Source organism: Paramormyrops kingsleyae, chromosome 2 (assembly GCF_048594095.1).
Source record: "Paramormyrops kingsleyae isolate MSU_618 chromosome 2, PKINGS_0.4, whole genome shotgun sequence".
In the NCBI taxonomy this organism is placed as follows: domain Eukaryota; kingdom Metazoa; phylum Chordata; class Actinopteri; order Osteoglossiformes; family Mormyridae; genus Paramormyrops; species Paramormyrops kingsleyae.
In genome coordinates, this window is record NC_132798.1 from 17,721,951 (window position 1) to 17,744,575 (window position 22,625).

The 22,625-nt window shown below is 43.9% G+C and overlaps 1 protein-coding gene across 2 annotated transcripts; it reads right to left on the reverse strand.

The window, feature by feature from the left end:
• Window positions 1-3,944: 3,944 nt before the first annotated feature.
• On the reverse strand, window positions 3,945-18,859 carry LOC111858762 (TBC1 domain family member 13-like). Of its 2 annotated transcripts, none has more exons than XM_072707045.1 (12): window positions 18,778-18,859; window positions 17,131-17,204; window positions 17,000-17,040; window positions 15,862-15,923; window positions 14,838-14,937; window positions 14,490-14,572; window positions 13,198-13,357; window positions 12,449-12,659; window positions 11,390-11,553; window positions 10,793-10,950; window positions 10,528-10,585; window positions 3,945-7,941 (listed from the first exon to the last, which is right to left on the reverse strand). In XM_072707045.1, exons 1-12 carry the CDS (start codon window positions 18,798-18,800, stop codon window positions 7,876-7,878), a joined length of 1,200 nt encoding a protein of 399 aa, XP_072563146.1. In that variant the 5' UTR covers window positions 18,801-18,859; the 3' UTR covers window positions 3,945-7,875. The 2 variants fall into 2 exon arrangements, with proteins under 2 accessions (XP_072563146.1, XP_072563140.1); XM_072707039.1 differs by having other exon boundaries at window positions 10,793-10,953.
• Window positions 18,860-22,625: the final 3,766 nt, after the last annotated feature.

Below are 22,625 nucleotides of genomic sequence, written 5' to 3' on the forward strand. Positions count from 1 at the left end.
TAAACACTTCATATCTCACGTTTACATTATTTGGGTGCTTCCAAATTAGCTGCGTGTCCAATCGGACTGACGCACGCACGCACACACACAAACTCACAAATACATTCAATGGCTCTCTGTGTCGGTCACAGGACACTGGGTCCGTTTGCTGGCAGCCTGCTGAATTCTGCGGGATTGAGGGATGCAGTGTAATCAGGTCACGCCTGTCTGGAAACAGTAATACGTGCCAGATTTGCTATTCTTTATATCAAAGAGCCCTATTTAAAGAGAAGGAGGCCAGCAGGACTCACGCTCTTTAATATATAAGAAATCCCGGTTAAATTAACCGCAGTCTAATCATCACTGCGGGGAGTGCAGGCGTTTGCGTATATATAACCGTTGCAGGGTCAGACAGTCTTCTCTTTTAAAGTATGTGCTGAATAAATCTATGTCCTTTTCACACAAATGCAAATATGAGCATCTCATTAAATAAAACCCAAAACGAGGAGGCTGAACCTGACCTACAGCTCCTACCAGCTGCGTGTCGGTCAATAACCTACATCTAGCGGCCAAAATGTGGAAACACCTAGCATTTTTGCCATTATGCTTTAAAATTACTACACAAAAATTGGTTTTTATGTTTAATAAACAAAGAATGTTACAAATGCCATACATTGGACGATTAAATAAGTAACTGGAATAAAGTTCTGCAATCTCTAAAATCTGGAAATGTTTCCACAATTTTGGCCTCTAGTAATGCCGAAGTCATTTTGATTAGTTTAGTACAAACCAGGAACAACACTGGAACAGAAATGCATAAATCAATCCTTCTTTAAGAAGATTTTATACAGGAAAAAGTCTGGAGGACAGAAAATTACTTTGCGCAGACTGAAATTGCATTAGTAGCAAATGTAAAATTAAGCTCTGCCCCCAAAACACTGGTATTTTACTGGATTATAAATCCTTAGTCCTTCACTGGAATGTTAGGGCACTGAAAACTACCGAAAAACTAAAGGAAAAACACCTACCGTAGCACCAAGTAACAGGTGGTATTACGGGATTACAGAAATAAAAGCGCCACCTGCTGGAGAGATACAGGTATAACAGCAGTAGGGACCGACAGTTAAACAGTTGAAAATCCATCCATCCATCTTTCCATCTTTCAACCACATATCATGTACAAAATGTATGCAACTTTACAGACTTTCAGAGATACAGCCATCCAATCTTAAACAGTATTATGTTTCAACATTTTACCCTGTGATTTTGTGGAAATGCATTTCCAAAAATGTCTAAGTTGTGATACAGTTTGACACAATACAGACTGAGGAAGAACAGGTTTGCTATTCTGCAAACTTTTTAATGATATTTTGAGAAGCACCTCTCCTTTAATCTTTCAGCTCACGGTCTGCAGGCAGGTTGGATACGGCTTACAAGGAACGTCTGACTTCACACTGATATATTCTTTCTGTATTTTTATCAAGGGTAACTTGAAAAACAGAGAAAAAAGAATTCTGGATATTGATTTTTTTTTTTTTTACTGTTTGTGAGTACAGGTACAATGGAATGCTTCTTCATCTACACCGTCTTACTCTCCATGAGACACACACACAAATACAGATGAGATCAAGCTTGGGGTCACACTGAAGGGTCAGCCAGCAGACATATGACTATTCTAAGGCTTGAACTAGCGACCTTCTGATCACAGACATAGAGGCTTAGCCCACTCAGCCTCCAAAGCACAGTGTCCCCCAAAAAAGTGATCTGTTTATAAAGTCAGCAGTAACAGGTACCCTTAGCTTTGTTACTCATCCATTTTCCATATCTGCTTGTTCAGGTGGTCGAGAGCCCATCCTGGACAGGTGCAAGGCAAGGAATAACGCAGGAATGTGCAACAACCCATCACAGGGCTCATTAACATAAAGAACTGGGCGCTCCAATTCCCCTCAGCATGTTCTTGGATTATGGGGGGACCCCAGAACGTCACAAGGAGAATGTGGAAATCCCACTCACATAGAGTCAGGCTAGGGACTTAAACGGGGGTCTCAGAGGCTCTCTGCCTCTCCTGCATCACCTTCTCCCTTCTTACCCTCATCATGTGACAGCTCCAGGTCTCTCCCTCTTCACCCTCATCATGTGACAGCTCCAGGTCTCTCCCTCTTCACCCTCATCATGTGACAGCTCCAGGTCTCTCCCTCTTCACCCTCATCATGTGACAGCTCCAGGTCTCTCCCTCTTCACCCTCATCATGTGACAGCTCCAGGTCTCTCCCTCTTCACCCTCATCATGTGACAGCTCCAGGTCTCTCCCTTCCCTCAGTGATTCTATACAGAATTCTGTTTATCTCTATCTGTCTCTGTCTATCTTGCAGGATAATGTCAAGCAGATGAAGCATAGTTCGAATGTCAATAGAAAGGATATTGACAAACAAGGTCTTAATCAGCAGACCTTTCAGAAAATTAGAAGGATTTGCCTTTGAAATATAAACCAGCAACACCTGTCACCAACAGAAAATTTAAACTAATCAAGTTTGAGAGAGAAAAGGCCAGCTCCCGTTCCTACCCCAGGACCAGTGAAGCATTTACCCTTCCATGGGACAGGCTTAGGTAACATCAGTGTTTCCCTTCCTGCGAGTTGATTCCCCTTTCACAGACCACATGGCACACGTAATTCCCCAAAAGGTATTACAGAAATTAAACTAGCTTTCGCAAAACACAAATGTACCTCATCCCAAAAAGGCACTCAAAAATACATGGAAAAACATGCCCAGAGCTCTTTGACCAAGAACATAACCTCACCTGCAGCAATTCACTCTTTTGATTTCTTTAACTAGAGCAAGTAATGGATTCTAGGGCGTAGCCGCAGATTGTACTTGCTGGTCTGACACGTCCCACAGATGCCTGATGCCTACCTGGCCATCCACAGGATGCGACAGAAAATGGGATTCTTTGGACCAGGCGTTGTTTACCGATTGCACCAAGTTCCAGTCCCGAGATGGTTTTGTGCCCATTGTGGGTGCTTTTGATGGTGGAGGGGGTTAGCATGAGTAACTCTAACCGGCCTGCGGCTACGCAGCCCAACACACCGCAGGCCTTCAGTGTCATGACACATTATTACTGTGATTATCTTTAAAATTATCTGCGATTTGTGCAACAGAAGCCCTTCAGCTGCCTTGTTCAAGACAGGACAGCCTTCATTAACACCTTGCATCGATGTCTTAGCCACCCAACACCCTGTCTGGGGATTTTGGCTTTCCCCCCGCTCTCTGTAGGTACTCACCACGGCTGACCGTCTCGGCCAGGGGTGGGCAGGCTTTTCCTCAATGGGCCAGTGTGTACGCAGGTCTTTGGGGTGACCTCTGGGTCACGACCCTTTCTGCATGAGAGTGCCAACCGCGGGTCCAGTCGTAACTCAGGCCTTTACCTCCCGCCCTTTTCCTCTGCATTCAACACATCCACTATGATACCAAATGTTGACTGGCCATGTAATTTATCCCAGACCTGGACTCACACCATTTTTACAATTTAGTCAACATTATTCACTTCATATGGGGGGGGGGGGGGGGGGGAGGAGTCATTCATTGGTGTATTGCTAACCACTCCTTAACTGACAGAAGTTTGCTTAAGTTTCCTTAATCAAGATTTACGACTAAATAAAAAAAAAGATGCGCAAAATTTTGATTTAGGTGTTAGAAACAGTAAATATATGCTCACCTTTCACTGTTGAAATTTAAGGATGGACAATTTTGTGGTAAGAGTTAAAATGGCCAGTCAGTATGTCAAAACACCGTGGACAGCGGCTGAGGGAACCCCTTCGCGTTCCCAGAAACGGCCAGTCAGTATGCCAAAACACCGCGGACAGCGGCTGAGGGAACTCCTTCATCTTTGCAGAAACGGCCAGTATGCCAAAACCAGGAAATTAATTCGGAAGACACAGGAAACGAATGAGGAGAGCAAACTTTTGAATACTTTCACATTTATTTTATTTTTCCAACACGGTAAAAACATTGATGTTGCTGTGGTACTCATTGCTACAATTATCCATATAAAACTTTATGCATGCAAAAAAAAAAAAACCCAAAACACTCGTACATACACACACATCCGTTAGTCATACATTTACATACAATCCAACTACGGAAGTGAGACGTTACAGATATACACCAAGAGTACGGCAGGTTCACCCAGTCTGCAGGTCACACACTTAGTGGTACTTTTCCAGCAAGTAAAAAACATAAGAAAACAAAACAAGTCAAAGGAACATTCATTTTTCTTATGGGGACAATAATTCCTTACAGCTTCGCATCTTACATACCGTTCACAGCTGATCAGGAATGGTCGCTATAGATTTTCTGGTTGTCTTTCGCAAACGGTCATTATGAAAATAATATTCATGGTTCCAACGCATGCGAGTGTTTGAATGCAACTGGGAATTACAATTTAGACTGCATTTTATATCTGAAAAATAAAAGTAACATTGCTATATATACGTTTTTTGGCGATACATGGCATACATCACTATTTTTCAGCTGAACTATGTTTTATGAGGCTTACAAGAATATACAGGAAGTCATTCTTGTTCACAGAATTAAACAAGCAAGCAATAAGAATTAAAAGTGCAATTCAGAGAGTAGTCTCCTGCAAATCGCTAGGCTGAACCTTGGTAAATCCGACTAATCGGGTCATGATTTTTACGACACTTTTAGAAACGATTGTGCATCAATAGTGACTGCAATACGCACCATGCATCACCCTCCGATGTGTTCAATCAAGCTTCCATAACTGTAATCCAGCCACAAAGTCTTGTTTCAAAGCAGCACACACACTTAAAAAAACAGCTCTTAGCATTAAAAATAATAGGGAATGTAAACCCCAAATTTTAAAAAAGTTACATTATTACATTACACCATCCTTCATAAACCTGGAGAACAAAACAAAAATACAAAATCGGATAACAGAAATGGTACTGATGAAGAAGCCGTAACAATTACTGGATGGCTTTCACACTGGCGTATCAGTGTTTTGGGTAGGCTTTGCAGATTTATAATATCGCAGTTACTTCCTGGAGTATTCAGTAAATACTGTCATTCTTTTGAAAAGGCATCGATCAGTATTGGTATTGATCGGCACTGCATTACTAATTGGACAATTTAATCGATTTAAGGTGGGAATGAAACCCAGCAGAGGAAAAACAGTAGGAACCCAAAACCTTGATGGGAAAATCCCAGATTTTTCCTATTTAATTCATTGACCTCCTATCTGGACATTTAACAAAAGTCTATTTCCTTCTGTTTTTCTCTGCCTCACAATTACTTCACTTTATTGTAACTGCCAGTGCCACTGAAACTGTCTGTATAATTTGACACAGTTAGGCCTACCCTCCATCTCATCAGCTCTAAGAAGTGATCTTAACTCATCTGGAGCAATACTTCATCATATACCATTTTTACCAGGTTACTCAGATGTTAATAAAAATTTTAAAATAGGATCTTAAAATAAAAAAGGCACGTCATTAACTGATCTTATTCACTCAGAAACGTGTCTTTCAAAACAGTGAACTAAAGTAATTGTAACAAAGAAAAGCATAATAACATACATTCAAACACAAACATTTCTGTAGCCAGTATGGGCTGTGGGGAGTGTGTACGTCTGGCCAAATGTAGGAGATATAGCTCAACATATTTAATCCAATCTACATATTTAAAAATGGAGCTTCCCGTGTGCACAAGGCTACCAATTATCACAAAAGAAACAGAAAGGCTGAGCATTCATAATCTTTAAACTATACGGTAACGCGAACGAGGCAATGACTGACCAGGACAATAAAGCTGAAACATCAATGGAGAATAATGCTGGAGTTTGTCAGTGTTTTTAAATTCCTCCTGTGTGTCATTAAGGTTTCATCTGGGTCTGACCCAAAATGGTCCAACGCCAGGATAATGCATTAAAAAATAAAAACAGAAGGATCGGACCAGCCTGCTTATCAACAACGAAAATCGCTGCCTGTATTTCTCAAGGCGTGTGAGTAATATCACAACAAGCGGCACCCCTCAGTTTTGGCAGAGGGGGGTGTTTTCTGGGTACGGATGTAAGAAAGGTGGAGGGGGGGCATTATGAGAGCTTACAGAAAGTAAAGACCAGCACACAAGGAGTGGAGTCAAATGGCTTAGGACCATGGAAAGGAAACCGAGACGAACTACAGCACCCAGGCACAACAGGACCAGAACATCCACATGGGTAGATGAACACAGCTCCAGCAAGGAATGGGTGGTGGTATGGTGGCCAAGACAAAAGCGGCCGGCTAGTGCCCCCTGGAGGTACCTCAGGCACATTGCAGCTGCTGGTTTCTTACAGTGAAAGGCACACTGCTCCTCAACTCTGGAGAAATGGGTGTTGGTTACCAGGTGTTAATGGGGGGGGGGGGGGTGTTGGTTACAGGGTGTTGACCGATGGGTGTTAATAGGGGGATGGGTGTTTGATAGTCAAGCGTAGGACGGAAGATCAAACCTTCCTGTTTGTCTGCGTGAGTCTCTCCATGACCACAAGCGTAGTGTACGTCACAGAAGGTGATTCTTTTAAAATTAGTATCATAGTTTGACAGCAGCAAGCAAAGGGAGGGACCCTCCTGATCATGTTAATAAACCCGAATGTGGGAATTGTGGCAAAAAGGGCCTATGCCCGCCCCCCGGAACAAGCGAACAGCAGAAATGCAGCAATAACTTGTATGTAGAACATGTGACAGACCGATGAACTGGCGACAGGGGGAGCTGCAAGGTAGCCTAATAGTTATTAGTTACTGTTTCTTGATTTAAAGCCCCATATGGGAGTCTGTACACGCCACCCTGTATCTCAGGTTCAGGCCATTAGTCTAAAGAAACACATCAGATTATCCCTGTAGATCTCAGGGGAACTCAAACCTCGATCAGAGAGCTCAGAACAGGGTCACCACTGGGGGGCTTGGCGGTTGGCAGCACATGGATTCATCCACATGTGCGCACACACGCATTGGAGGACCCCGAATGGTGCGAGCACACGCCACACACACACACGCCACACACACACACACACACTCACACTCTAGGGGGACCCTGATTCGTGCGCGAATGCGCACACACACACACGCACTAGGAGGACCCTGATTGGCGCAAACACACATACTTTTTATGTGTTATTTAGCAACATACAATTTTATCCATCAAAACCACAGAATTTTTCCACTTGAGTGATTCGGGTTCCCAATGAATAAGGATACGACGACAAAGTCATGGCAGCCACACATAAACGTAAACCAAAGACCGGGGCGGTCTGTGAAGGTCACAGACACAGAACGGAGTGTTCAGACTGCTAACACGCTATCATCAAAAGCTGACATGCTATCACGGGATGCACGCTCTGTTTACTCTGTCCCTCTCCCTGACAGCTGAAAAAGTAAGTTTTGTACATGATACACAAATGAAATATGGGAGAAAAAAACAAAAAAATAAAGTTAATGTCTGGGGAGGTCCAGGATCATACTATAAAATAACAGTCTTATAGCTCTGTTTGATTCTGTGTAATGTATACTATATAATGAGATGATATTGTGTTTCTAATTATACAGAGTTTAGTTTTTTTTGGTTTTCAAGTCATCAGTGAAAAAATAAATAGCTTTAAAACAGAATACCATCTGGGGCTGCAGGACGACGACACTGTGGACGGGAAGGACGTCCACTGGTCTTTTCCCACGATGCATTGCGGCGCAACACAGGCGGGGCAACCTGCCGGTTCTCGGCATTCACCGAGGCTCCCGCCGCTGCTGCCCGCCACAGGTCAGGCTCGTGGTTTTCCAGAGTGCCGTGCTGTTCCAATCCATGGCGGGGGGGTGTGTGCGTATGTGTGTGCGTGAGGGCAGAGGGGGCTACGCCTCGTCCTGCAGCTGCTTGGCCTTCTTCAGGATGGTGTGGACGTCGGAGATAGGGTAGTCCTGACAGAACGGGAGAGTTGGAAAGTGCTGGATTAAACCTCAGGGTGAGGGAATTATCCACCGACGCCCAACATGACCCCGCTTCACAGATTACCTATCAGCGAGCATCATGGGCAAATCACATGGTCGCCACAATTAATATTAGAACTAAACAGTAAATACGAAAGTACCCAAGGACCCTGCTCGCGTATCACCAAAATGGCAGAGGGTCTCTAGTAAAGGTTGGTCCCTTCCAGCAGATCATCAACTGCCATTCTAAGGAGTGACTTCCCGGAGGGGGCGTGACTTCCCAGAGAGGGGCGTGACTTCCCAGAGAGGGGCGTGACTTCCCAGAGAGGGGCGTGACTTCCCAGAGAGGGGCGTGACTTCCCAGAGAGGGCGGGTCTCAAGGCCCCACTGAGTAATGCTGCGTTCGATTATCTCTTGGAATTCGGAAATTACAAGGTGACCGACATCACGTCCGACAATCTCCCGTTCGAGCTGCCACATCTCGGAACAAACATGGCTGCCTCCATGAACACGCTGATGTATATTGTTGCTTTATATTTTAGCAAATTTGGAGTGAGATTTTTTTTTCCGAGAGACAAACAAGAAACACTAACTAGTCAAACCACATTAAAAGCTTTATAAAATATTTTAGTACATTCATAGCGATATTCTTTTTGAGAGGCAAACAAACTACAAACAAAAAGACACTAAGCAGTCTGGTAAAAATCTGACATTGCATGCTAGGATATGGTTTACGGTCATGATATGGTATTCTCTAAATCGATCATGTGGAATTACATTTATAACTATTAATACATTTAACAAAATAAACATTTTTATCAGATTTATAAAATAGAATTACTGTTGACTGTGTAAGCCGCCATGTTGAAATTACGTCACAGGGGAAACTCAGGACAACAAAATTCTGTCCAACTTCAGCATCATAAAAGTGGCGTGTTTCCAACGGGAAGTAATGTTTTTCATGACGTTTCATGATGTTTTCATCAGAGTTCCGACTCAGAGAGAAATAATCGAACGCAGGATAATCACTTAGGGGTTCAGGAGTACCTTGTAGGAATGCAGACTCTGCAGGGTGCATTTGTGCATAGCTGAAGCAGCATGTTTAAAATCACCCAGGCACCATCAGACAGATCAAGACAATAAGAGCCAAATAATAGTGATAAGCAGTGCTTCCATTAAAGTTTTGCTCAAAAGAAGCACATCTTCAATAAGTCAGGAAAGTGAAATTGAGAATAAGGTTTTCCCCATTCATGAAATTATGTGAATAATAGTTATGTGAATATATATATATATACTGTTTTTATTTCAGACGACCTCCTAATCAGCAACAAGTCATGGTAAATTAAACAGCACTCCTTAGCAGATATGTTTTAAGAGGCGTTACAGCTAATTAACAATGAATGAACTGCATCCTCTTAATGAAATGGGGAAAATTAACAGTAATGCCAATAACAAAAAAAGTCACATCATTTTAATTAACTACTGTATACTTAAGAAAAGGCTAGTAGGCATGTTTCCATCCAGCTGCCTCCAACTGCGTATCCTAGGGGTCTCCAACTCCGGTCCTGGAGAGCTACCGTCCAGTAGGATTTCTATCCTACCTGGCTTCTGATGAGCCACACCTGTTCTCAGGTAAATACCAGGAACAGGTGTGGCTCATCAGAAGCCGGGTAGGATAGAAAACCTGGACAGTAGCTCTCCAGGGCCGGAGTTGGAGACCCCTGGCGTATCCAGTACAGTTTTATGAGGAGGTTGGATCTGTATTAGATGGCTTACAGGAAAGGGTACAGCCTGTACTATTTAGAAATGCCAGCTGATGTAACTGCGAGTCTTTGGACCATGAAAAGAACCTGGAGCACCCACAGGACACGGGGAGAACAAGCAAACAGCACGCTTGGCCAGCGGAGGTGGCATTCGAACCCGAGATGCTGCCCACTGACCCAGGCTGCACTAAGAGGTGAACACGTGATCAAACAATTATTCCCATTATGTAAACATGAGCAACACACACAGACTGGAAGAAATCAAATTCAAGCTAAATTTCATTTAAACCAATCACTGATAACCTTTCCTCGTACAGTAGTTCCTCCGTATTCATGATTTCAGTCTGCGATCTGCGGTTTATGATTTTCATTGCTTTCATCCCTTGATTTTCCATCGCCTTTTGGTAATTAGGCTAAAATGTCACAATCCCTTTCATTCGAGAGTGTGATACTTTATAAGATAAATATAAGATAGACCTTTATTGTCACTATTACAAAAATAGTGAAAAAACAGGTAGTTTATTATGGCAGTTGTATGTTAGTAATATTGTTCTGTGCGTAATTTATCAATTGTCATATGCAAGTACAGGGAAATCACGCTATATAAGTGGTCTGCGGATGGTTCGCTATTATCTGCGGTAGGTCTTGGAACGTATCACCCGCGGATACAGGGGAACTATTGTATATGAAAGGGAGGTGAGGATTCAGGATTCTCACGGCAGTTGCTAAAAATATTTATAATTGAATCTTTTTTGACATTTTAAAAATGCTCATGAGAGAATTAAGGCATGTTTTTTTTAAGACAACACATTACCTGCAGCAGTCTCATGTTGGCTGTGAAGTCGCCCACCAGAAGCTGGTCCCGGATCAGACTGAAGCGAAAGAAATCAGAACCCATGTAATCAGCCTTGCTAATATCAAAGAGGCACTCTAGCGCCCCCTGCAGCACACAATGCAGTCACAACACAAACAGAGGTCAAGGGAGTTGAAGTGGAGCAGGTGGTGCACATGGGACAGAGATTCAGCTGGGTAAAGGTGGGGCAGGAATGGCATATGGTTGGGGCGGGGGGAACACTCACATGAGCATGGCACAGCAGACCAGAATGAGGAAGCTGAAGCGGTCCTTGTCAGAAAAGAGCGTGTCCCAGATGCGGATCACGTCAGGAAGCAGGAACTCCTGGGATAGCAGCAGCGTGAGCCAGCGGAAGGTGAAGTACTGGGGCTTGATGTTCTGCTCCTGCTGAAGGGAGAGAGGGGGACCGTCGGGGGTGGGGGGGGGATAGGGGGCGGTGTCACTTAAAGCTCATATGTGTGGGACCCAAGACACACTAGAACCAACTGGGAGGAATATTTTGTACATCTGTAATATACACCTATAAAATACACCTGAGAGGCCAGCAGGGGGTGCTGATGGTCAATCGACTCTGCACGAGGGACCAGATCTCATGGGAAACGGGATTTATGTCACATCCAGCTGAGCTCTCAGTTACTCAAATACACATTTTTATAAAGAAAAAAAAATAGCCTGTTTTTAATCTGTCAAATTTCATGATAAAGTATCATAAAGGGGAAAAAAACAATAGATGCTTGATCTCCAAACAAGCGACACATTTTGTCTTCACTGTAGAGCTGCCCCCCCTAGATGAGCGGGGGGGGGGTGTTCCTGTTCCACTCACCAGCTTGAGGTAAAGCTCCACATCCTTCTCCTTGAGGGTGGAGTAGACACTCTCCATCTTGTAGGTGATGCCGCACTGTGAGTCATCCAGGCTCTTTATGAAATTGTCCCTGTTCTCTGACATGAGGTTTGTGAAGCAAAAGAAGGTGTCTGCCTCGGCATGCTCTGGAGGGGGGGTGAGAGAGGGGGGGACAGGGACAGAGAGAGAGGGAGGGAGAGATACAGACAGACAGAGAGAGAGGTGGAGGGATGGACAGGGACACAGAGAGGGAGAGAGAGACGGGGACAGAGAGACAGGGACCGAGAAAGAGGGAGAGGAGGAGAGAGGGAGAGAGACAGGGATAGAGAGAGAGGGAGAGAAGGGGAGAGACGGGGACAGAGAGAGAGGGAGGGAGAGAGACAGACAGAGAGAGAGGGAGGTGGAGGGATGGACAGGGACACAGAGAGGGAGAGAGACGGGGACCGACAAAGAGGGAGGAGGAGGAGAGAGGGAGAGAGACGGGGATAGAGAGAGAGGGAGAGAAGGGGAGAGATGGGGACAGAGAGAGAGGGAGGGAGAGAGACAGACAGTGAGAGAGGGAGGTGGAGGGATGGACAGGGACACAGAGAGGGAGAGAGACGGGGACAGAGAGAGAGAGAGACGGAGAGAGACAGGGACCGACAAAGAGGGAGAGGAGGAGAGAGAGACAGGGACAGAGAGAGACAGGGACCGACAAAGAGGGAGAAGAGGAGAGAGAGACAGGGACAGAGAGAGAGGAGGAGGGAGGGAGGGGGAGAGACAAAGGGACAAAAGGAGGGAAATAGGAGGAAAATGTGACTGCTGTTACATTTCCTGGAGCCTGAAGACTCCCCCCCGCCTCCCCCCCATGACAGACAGCCCATAATATCCTAGCTGTGCTTCTCACACAAACACGGTCAGAACCAGACACCAATACACAGGACACTACCGAGCCTGAGGCCTTGATCACCGCAATCACACACCCTCAATGTTTACAGAGGAATGTACATATATTACAGCACACCATGCTACTTCATGTATCACAACTTCGCCTTCGTGTACCTTTCCACTGGCTGTTGGGGTCCGTGGCAAAGGTGTAGTAGATGGGCCCCACGATCTCATTCATGCCCTGCACATAGGCGATGCCCGGGTTCAGCTTGGCGTAGACGAAGAGGATGCGCTCTACTACCTCCCAGTGGGCCTCGCAGCCATTAGGCAGGACCTCGTACTCGCTGGACGGGTACAGATTCTGGGCTTTGCCAGGAGAGCTCACCTAGAAACACGTACAGGAGATGTTCAGTCTGAATTTAGCACACTGCTAAAGCAGGAATTCAGAAAAGCAGTGATGGGGCCATGAGAGGTTCTCCTAAGCTAGTGTTCCTAACCCAGTGGTCAGCAGTCTCATTTTTCCTCCCTCCCAGCTCCAAAAAACCCCTGTACCAGGTACTCTGTGTCTTGACTGTGTGCTGCAAAAATGTTCGCTGTCTGGGGGATCCCCGAGGACTGGGTTGAGAAACACGTTCTTATGGACTACGGCTAGTGAGCCTGGAAGTACCTCCCACCAGAAAGACCAAGGCAGGAGGTCATCCTGAAGATCCTCACAGAAAGATCTACTCCCATCAGTAGATCCGTTTAATTCTAGAGATGCATATCACTTGAGGTTCTGAATAGGAGGCAGAAGACGGAGGCACTGCCGTGTGTATGTGCGCCCCCAGGCCCCGTCTAGCCCCCCCAACCAACACCCATCCCCACCCAGCCACGCCCAGGCCCCGCCCAGTCACGCCCAGGCCCCGCCCAGTTCACATACTCACGTTGGTTACCCCACTGCGGTTGCGGTCCACAGTCTGTGCCTTGAGGGTCGTCTGCTCTACACGCCTCCTGAGAGTCTCGTACTCATTCTGCGGGTCCAGGATGAGCAGGCAGGGGTATTCAGTGGCCCTCTGGAAGAACGCCATGTCGGGGTACAGGCGCCTGGACACAGGGGCAGTCAGAAGGGCCTGCGCTTACACTCTATTGAAGTCACATTTTTGCTCAGCTTTGTTCAAATCCCAAGCATGGGATTACTCAAAGAAAATAAACATGATTTACCTTTTAAAAACTATTTTATACAAAGTGACATAAAAATGTTATTTTTGTAGTGGGGTCGGACAGTCCCTGGGGTTAAGGGCCTTGCTCCGAAGCTCGACAGTGAAATTACTCTGCTGACCCAGAGATTTGAACCGGCAACCTTCTGATCACAAGTTGAATATGCCAATCCACTGAGCCACGCGCAACCCCCAGGGACAAAGATAAGACACTTCACTGATCCCAGGGGGAAATTCTTGTGTATGGAGCAGCAAGGTACGTAGAGCAAAGACAAACATACAAATAATGCAAAATAGACCGAGGACAAAGATCGAACACATACTGATCGTAAACATAGTGCAGACAAATCAAACGGTACCAAGCACAGAAACAGAGTATTACAAAAGGAGTAAAGTAAATAAATAGATAGATAAATAAATAAATAAAAAAAATAGAAATAAAAAATAAAATATAGATTTGACAGAGAGAAGAAACTAGTGCATCTAAGAGGATCTGCAGTCAGGTAGCAGACATGAAAGCTTCAGACACTTCGTGGTGCAATAACTGAGGCTTCAGTGCTCAGCGTGGGTGTGGGATCACAGCCCGATTTAACACAGAGAACTGTGCAGTAGGATTAAAGCAGACACTGACCGACAGATCATGATAATCCAATCCCCCTCACTTCCCTCACTGCCAATGAGACTTCACAATTTTGCTTATCCAAAGTGACATATTTCTGAGTGAGCAGTGTCAGCAATTGAGGGTTAAGGGCTTAATGGTGACATCACTCTGCTAAGCACAGGATATGATCCAACAACCTTCTGAACACAAGAACAACAGCCTGACAAACTCAGCCACACACTTACCTATAAAAAAAAATATTAACTATTCTGCTGGGTACTGGCATTAATTAGTTCTACTATCATTGCATTCCTTTTTGCTGAAAGCGAGTGCCTGTTTCTTTAGACTGACCATCAAACAGTCATGATCGCTACCAAAGCTCACCCAGTTCCAGGCACAGTGCAGATGGCCTCCCTACCTGACGTCTTTGTCAATCTGCAGCAACACCTCGTTGTCTTTAAAGTAGTTGTTCCACCTGCTTTCTGGGTTTGGATTGAGAGGCTTCAGGTGAGAAAGTAGAAAGATAGAGGGAAGGAGTGGGGAGAGAAAGAGGGGCCAAGATGAAAAGTAAAGGATCAAAAGAAAAAAGAAACATTTGATTAAAAAAAATGTAACTTCCAGACCATGTTAGGGAGTACAGTGCATTGTGAATCCCCACCTAGTCTAATAAAGTAACCAACAGGTGACTGACAACACGATAATCCCACCCACCATGAGTTTTAAAAGGCTCATGTACAGGAGAAAGAGGAACAGCAGAGTGACTCACATGGTCCTCCAGGGTGACATCCTCTCTGGAGAGCCCCAGGTTGGCCTTGGCGATGCCAGGCTGAATGATCATTTCCTTCAAGAACTGGGCATAAACCTCCCTGAGGGCCAAAGACATGGCTGTAACACTCAGCAGAGCAGCAAGGAGAGTTTAGTTTCAGTGACCACCTGGAACTGTGTTACTTTCACCTGGTGAAACTCAGCGGAGATGCACCCACAACTTTGGGTGTGCATTTATTCTGCATTTTTGTTTTGTTTTACTGTTTCTCCTGGAATTCGAAACAATCCAGCGACAGTGACTGAACTTCGTTTAGGAGAACTGCCAAGGCTCATTTCTGACTGGAGATGGCGGCAGAGATGTCAGTCACAGAGTAAGCTAACGCTAACATGCTGCACCCCCCAGCTGCCAACACAAACACGCTGCACCCCCCAGCTGCTGACCCAAACACGCTGCACCCCCCCAGCTGCTGACCCAAACACACTGCACCCCCAGCTGTCAACACAAACAGACTGTACCCCCAGCTACTAAGCGTAACGAAATGTACCCTAGCTGCTAACGCTAACAGACTGTACCCCAAGCTGCTAATGCTAACCCTGAGCTGCTAACCCAAACACTCCGCAACCCCAGATGCTAACGCTAACAGACCGTACCCCCGGCTGCTAACGCTAACAGACCGTACCCCGGGCTGCTAACGCTAACAGACCGTACCCCCGGCTGCTAACGCTAACAGACCGTACCCCCGGCTGCTAACGCTAACAGACCGTACCCCCGGCTGCTAACGCTAACAGACCGTACCCCCGGCTGCTAACGCTAACAGACCGTACCCCCGGCTCCTAACGCTAACATACTGCACTGCTAGCTGCTAACACTAACACTCTGACCACCAGCTCCTTTCAGACCAGCCAGGGAAATCTTCGACTTCCTCCCGGGGACTGGGGACCCTGGCTGGGATAACTAGTTTATTTCAGGTTCCCAGTTGAGCGACTCAGATAAGGAGGGCACGTGGCAAGGAGATGCTGCTTACCTCTGCTTCTTCAGAAAGGAATCCCATAATGCCCTCTCCAGGGGAAGGTAGTTCAGCAGAATCTGAAAGCGATGACATAAAGCCGTTAAAATGAGATGGATGTCTGTGCTTATGGGTAAAGCCTGTTTACACCTGTCCACAGACATCCTTAGGTTTCATATCAAGCCGTCACTTTGGATTAAAGTCTCTGCTAAATAAACCAAATGTAAATTCTGACTTCAGTTTGATCTCATTTCATTATTTTATTTAAAGGATTTTTTAGGAAGAGTATAGAGATGGAAGGCATTTCAGTGTTGTCTCTTAAATAGTAACTGAATACTTAAGTACTTAACTGCTAGCAGGATATGTCCATACAAACAATTCATTACAATTATATTTGATAGTTCAGTCACTTAAGTGAGGTATGAACGGCACCTGTCACCCACATAAAAAAAAACAGCAGACAGTGGCCTAGTACGCATCTCCACAATTGCATGGATCAAAAAAGGGCACAAACCAGCTGCATTAGGTTAATGGAATAAGTTTGTAATCGCTGACCCCTGTTACCCAGTGACTTTCACATTGAGAGCAGTTTCGCACCCTTTACATCTATGTCTGATAGTCAGATTCCTTCTCCACCTTCAAGAAGCAGCTCAACACCCATCTGCTCCTTGAACTCCTGCACTAGTCTGATGACTCCTCACATCCCCTAAATGTTATGCTGCACTTCTGCTGAATAGTCTTATTAGGTTCTTGCTTTGTCTGGATGATATTTTGCAGCTCCTGCTCTAACACTGCTTACACTGGTACCTGGGCATTCACTGGAAGCTAATGCTTAGCTGACTCCATGACAGCACATATGGATGTAATGTGCTGTTCAGCTCACTTGAAGGTTGCGCAAGTACGCAAAATGTACAAAAAATAAAGCAATAAAACAAAGAACAATAAAGGATTTCATAAAAACACTAAATGTTTAAGCAGGAGATAAAGTACCAGTTCTAAGCAGGTGGAACGCTTAGTATGATATAACCAAACACAGCAGGGACTGTCTGACTGAAGCCTGTCTTTCAGTTTAGGAACTAATCGCCGCCATCACTGTCATATTCAAATACGGCCTTGTCTAAAGCACAAGCGGGTCACGCTCCTGAGAGGGGCTCACCTTCCAGCACAAGGCGCGGATGCCGCCCTCAAAGGGTATTCCTGGAAAGCGGAGGCAGAGATGTCAGCCGGCGGAAGCTTTCAATAAAACGGCACGGCACAGGCCAGCGGTCCAGCCCCACGCTCACTTACCGCTAAAGCACCGGTCACGCAACGCTTCCAAATTAATCTTCTCTTCGCTAAGGGCTGTGTTAAATTCTTGAATCCTTCAAAAAAGAGAAACTTTTTAATTATGATACAGCACAGTACAAAGTATAAATAAGTGACAAATTTCTCCAAAGTGTCACGGATAAAGGATACTTATCAGAAGTGTTACTCCTTCATTCATATTTAGAATAAAAACGCTGTTAAAAACATTTGCACATTTGCAAAATGCTGCACCTTCCCATACTAATCGTTAGCTGGATATACATGAACATGTAAATGCGTTCAGTGGGGCTTCATAAATGATTTATGGGTGTCCTTTCAATGCATAGGTACTGGCTTAAGTAATTAGTGTATGCCAACACCACAGGAAACGCCGGAGCGACACACTGCATACCAGTAGAAGTGCAGGACAGACTAAAACTTAAGAACAAAACAGGCTTTTGCTGTTTCTGATTAAATGTTGGCGGCAGTGCATCAGATTCCCCGAACGCCAGTCAGCACGTTAGACAACTGGATAACGATGTCAGGTGGGGGGACAAAGACATTCATTATTCAAGGGAAAAGCGACTGGCCTCTCGCTCAGGGGACCGATTGCACGTACTATCACGCTACTGAGAAGCAACCGGGTCAATTAATCTGGTACACAACCATTCCCTGCGCGTCATTCAATACAAACACTTTAATATCATAAATTTTCTTTAAAAGGTGCACTGTACAGTTGTATATTTTAACAGCTGATTTAGGAAAACAGTTTTCGTGCGACGCTTAATCTTCCTGGGCTGGTTAAAGCTGGCGTCATATACGTGTGTTTAGAATTTCGGGTACTTTCATTCTTTTTATAAAGAGGTATTGAAAGAAACTTACTGCCACGCAACCAAATTGGTGAAAAAACCGAAGTACCTCAAAGTAACAATTTTTGCAATCCTTTAAACCATTCCCTATAAATATAACCTATAAAAGGGCATCCATTTTTCATTGTCAATGTAAGAATATCGACATTTTGAAAATGTCTACGTCCACAGAAGAAACTATATTGCAGTATAAACTGTCGATCATTCATATATATATATAGGACATATGTAGTAGGATGATTTTTCGTAAATTGAGTATGGAATAAAAAACAGCAATTTTGCTGTTATAAATAAACATTAAATGGCGGGGCTGGTGAGATCTTCATACTGCTGAGAATGTGATATAAAAATGACCGGACAGTCCTCTTAAGTCGGAGCTGGCATTCATTGAAGCCCAGGGACCGTTCGCGTACAATATGTTTGATAAAGGGAACCGAACTTGTACTGAACAATAAATCACCTTGGTGTCTGAGTCGCTTTGGATAAAAGATACGGATGACAAATTTTAGAAGTGCACAGCTCGTTCCGATTTCTTACTCTTTATGCTAAACTGTACGCAGAGGCTGCAGAGTGAAAGTCCCGAAGCGTTGCGAAGTGCGGCGAGCGGCACCGTCCTAAGGGGAACCACGTTAAGCCGCACAGCAGCGCCAAATAACTGGGGCCAAAAGCCGCGCCAACGACCGCGTCGCTGCTGTCCGCAAACGTTTCTAAAACGGCATTTATCGGAACACTGTCATGTAGAAAACACGACCCGGAGCTCGGTTTAAAAACACTGGCTCACCTGCTTTTGTATGAACTCGACATGTTGACTTCCTCGTCGGTGAGCAGAAACTGTGTCGCAGTAAAAACAGTCCGATGGTGAAACAGCCGTGTCTGATAAGAGGCCGCGCATTCCTTCCTATCCACATTTATGTTACAAAACAGAACCATAGGATATCATTACAATTTTCTCTTCTTAATACATTACATAATTCACATATAAATGAAAAATATAGCGTGTAACCCATTTTGGTATCAGCAAATATGTAACTATTGTAGTAGCCTATCTATAATTTTTGCCTATTTTCCAGATCTTTATAGTTAACTTTTCTGGTATTATGAGTTTTCATCTGAGCAGCATAGAAAACTAGCAAAAATAAAATAATTGGCGTCATTAGCAAATGTTTGACCTGTTCTCCAAAGCAAAGAAGCAAAAACTCAGCACATTGTGCTAGATAAGGATCCAGATAAACAAGAGATGAAGAAAGTATTAAAGAGAGCAGTCTGTTGAGTACTTTTTTTAGACTGTGAGTCTAGTTCCATGTTGGTTTTGGTAATGAAATGAAAAGTTGTGAAAGCAATTGAGAGAAACAACTGGCCTGAAGAAAAGACAACAAGCACCCTGAATACGTGAAGACTTTTGAGCAGCCAACAGGATGTATAAGCAATGTATTTCTCGTAAATCCATTATACACTCAGTGGTCACTTCATTAGGTACTAGTGATAGAGTCTAGACCATCTAAACCGAGACCAATTCATTTCCAAGACCAGAGATGCATTGAGATCGAGACAAGACCAATACCAAGGCAGGGTAAGACTCAGACAAGACCAAGACCAAGGCAGGGTGAGACCGAGATAAGACCAAGACCAAGACAGGGTGAGATCAAGTCAAGATCAGAAACAGACTAATGTTTGAGTCTACATAACACTACCCACTATTAAATTAGCTAACATAAGTTATAGCTACATGACCTCCTTGTCATTGTACATCACAAGCAAAAACCTAATTTTAACGTAGGAAAAACAGTGTCACCATGTGCTATCCTATCAATCTAATGTTACATTACATTCCTGCATATTACCTTAATTCACTAAATTAGGTAGACAGTGCTAGTTAACACTGGCTGCTTCGACAGTGTCTGTACCTAACGTTAGCCTTGGATGGCAAATGTTAAGGTTTGCTTGCAAGCAACCTAACTACGGTCCTGAAACATATAGTATACTGCTCTTTAAATAAGGGGTTTCTAAAATTTTTCTGATACAGAGACAGGTTGTTAACATTTGCTTGCTAGCTACATAATTTACCTTTCATTATGCTTCCACTCCAAGTGTCAAGTAAAGTTGGACGTTGTCCTGGCTGTCTCAGTAAGAGTTGTGTGGCAGGATTTGCACACTGCTGAATGTTTTTTCTTTGCAGTTACTTTGCAAATGAAATCTTTATAACTAATATAGATGACTTTAATCAAAAGTAACTTAGTAACATAAGAACATAAGAACATAAGAACATAAGAAATTTACAAACGAGAGGAGGCCATTCGGCCCATCAAGCTCGTTTGGGGAGAACTTAGCTAATAGCTCAGAGTTGTTAAAATCTTATCTAGCTCTGATTTAAAGGAACCCATGGTTTTAGCTTCCACTACAATAGCAGGAAGACTATTCCATACTCTGACTACACGCTGTGTAAAGAAGTGCTTCCTCAAATTTGTTTTAAAATGTTCTCCCGCTAATTTCCACTTATGGCCACGAGTTCTAGTATTTAGACTAATATTGAAATAGTCATTTGGCTGAACGGCATCCAGACCCGTTAGAATCTTATAGACCTGAATCATATCCCCCCTTAGTCTCCTTTGCTCAAGGCTGAACAGATTCAGTTCCGTTAACCTCTCCTCGTAAGACATTCCTCTAAGACCAGGAATCATTCTCGTAGCTCTTCGTTGCACCTTTTCTAAGGCAGCAATGTCCTTCTTGAGGTATGGTGACCAAACCTGCACACAGTATTCTAGGTGGGGTCTTACCAAGGAATTATATAAGTGTAACATCACCTCCCTTGACTTAAACTCCACACATCTAGAGATATAACCCAACATTCTGTTCGCCTTTTTTATTGCTTCCCCACATTGGCGAGAGTGGGACATGGAAGCATCAACATACATACCGAGATCTTTCTCGTAATCAGCTACCTTTATTTCAGTGGAACCCATAAAATATCTGTACTGTATATTTCTGCTCCCTGCATGGATTACCTTACATTTATCTGTGTTAAATTTCATCTGCCAGGTATCAGCCCAATCGCTAATTAAATCCAGATCCCGTTGAAGCCTCTCTGCTGCTAGATTAGTATCTGCTACCCCGCCCACCTTAGTGTCGTCTGCAAATTTAACCAGTTTACTGTATGTATTCGTGTCAATATCATTAATGTAAATTAGGAACAATAGTGGTCCTAAAATTGAACCCTACGGTACCCCACTATAAACGGAGGCCCACTGTGACATAGTGCCTCTAATAACTACTCGCTGCTTCCTATCAGTTAGCCAGTTTTTGATCCAAGCTGCCACAGTTCCTAAAATTCCTGCAGCTTTAAGCTTTAACAAGAGCCGTTTGTGGGGGACAACATCAAAAGCTTTCTGGAAATCTAAGTAAATCACATCATAGGCCTTTTTGTGATCAATTTCACTTGTAGCTTCCTCAAAGAACTCAAGCAGATTCGTTAAGCAGGATCTACCTCTCCTAAATCCATGTTGGCTATCCTTTATAATGTTATTTGCATCTAGGTAATCTACCATTTTCACTTGAATTATAGCTTCCATTATTTTTCCAGTAATGCTAGTTAAACTGATTGGCCTATAGTTTGCTGGATTACTTCTATCCCCTTTTTTGAATATGGGTGTTATATTAGCATGCTTCCAATCTGATGGTACCACACCCGCAGATAACGATTTCTGGAATATTAAAGTCAAAGGTTGGCTAATAATATCCCTCATCTCTTTCAAGACTAAAGGTAAGATGCCATCAGGCCCCTACGATTTATTTATTTTGAGTTTAGCTAGGCTTAGTATCACATCAACCTCAGTTATACATATATTGGTCATAGATGATGCTGTATTCGTATTAATTGACAAAATAAGTGACTTAGTAACGCGTAACAGTGACATATGTAACATAGTGACATCCACAACATAGTCACATACGTAACTAGCACAACTCGTATAGCTAATCAATATCTCATTGTCTATATTTTAATTAAGTGAGCTGGTGGTGAAATTTAATAAATTCATGGAATGGCTGGGGTGCCCCTGAGGAGAGGTTTAGGAGCTGAAGCGGTGTTCATCTTGCCACTGAACTAGATATCAGTAACTTTGTTGAGAACATAAGAAATTCTTACTCATTTTAATTGTTACTCTTAATTTGCATATATTCTAATATTAAATTGTGTTTTTTGTTCTGAGCAAAAGTGCACTTACTACCCAGATAAATAGCTTTAAACATTTCTTCTGACTGCCTTTTGCACAGTACTGCACATCACTGTTATACTTTTTAATGCTGATCTGTAAGAATGGTGCAGCTGTTCCCCGAAACAGAGGGAGGTCTTTGGAGTTTGGAGCCTTTAATCCCACTATTTCTTCATTCCAAAAACTGTAATTAATATACTTGGATGCTGTGCTTTGTTTTGGCTTCCAACACCCCCACTCCAATTGCCGAATTCCCGCACACGTTTACTCGCTTTCGTTTGTTTTTCTCGTCCTCTTACAATGCTCCTCTATTTTCACATGTGTTTTTGTGCAGTGTCCAAGCTGTCCCGCCCCATATCCTAATAGCCTGAGGTTTCCCAGCCTATTCCTGTGTGTTTGCTGTCTAAATGAACAATGTTGT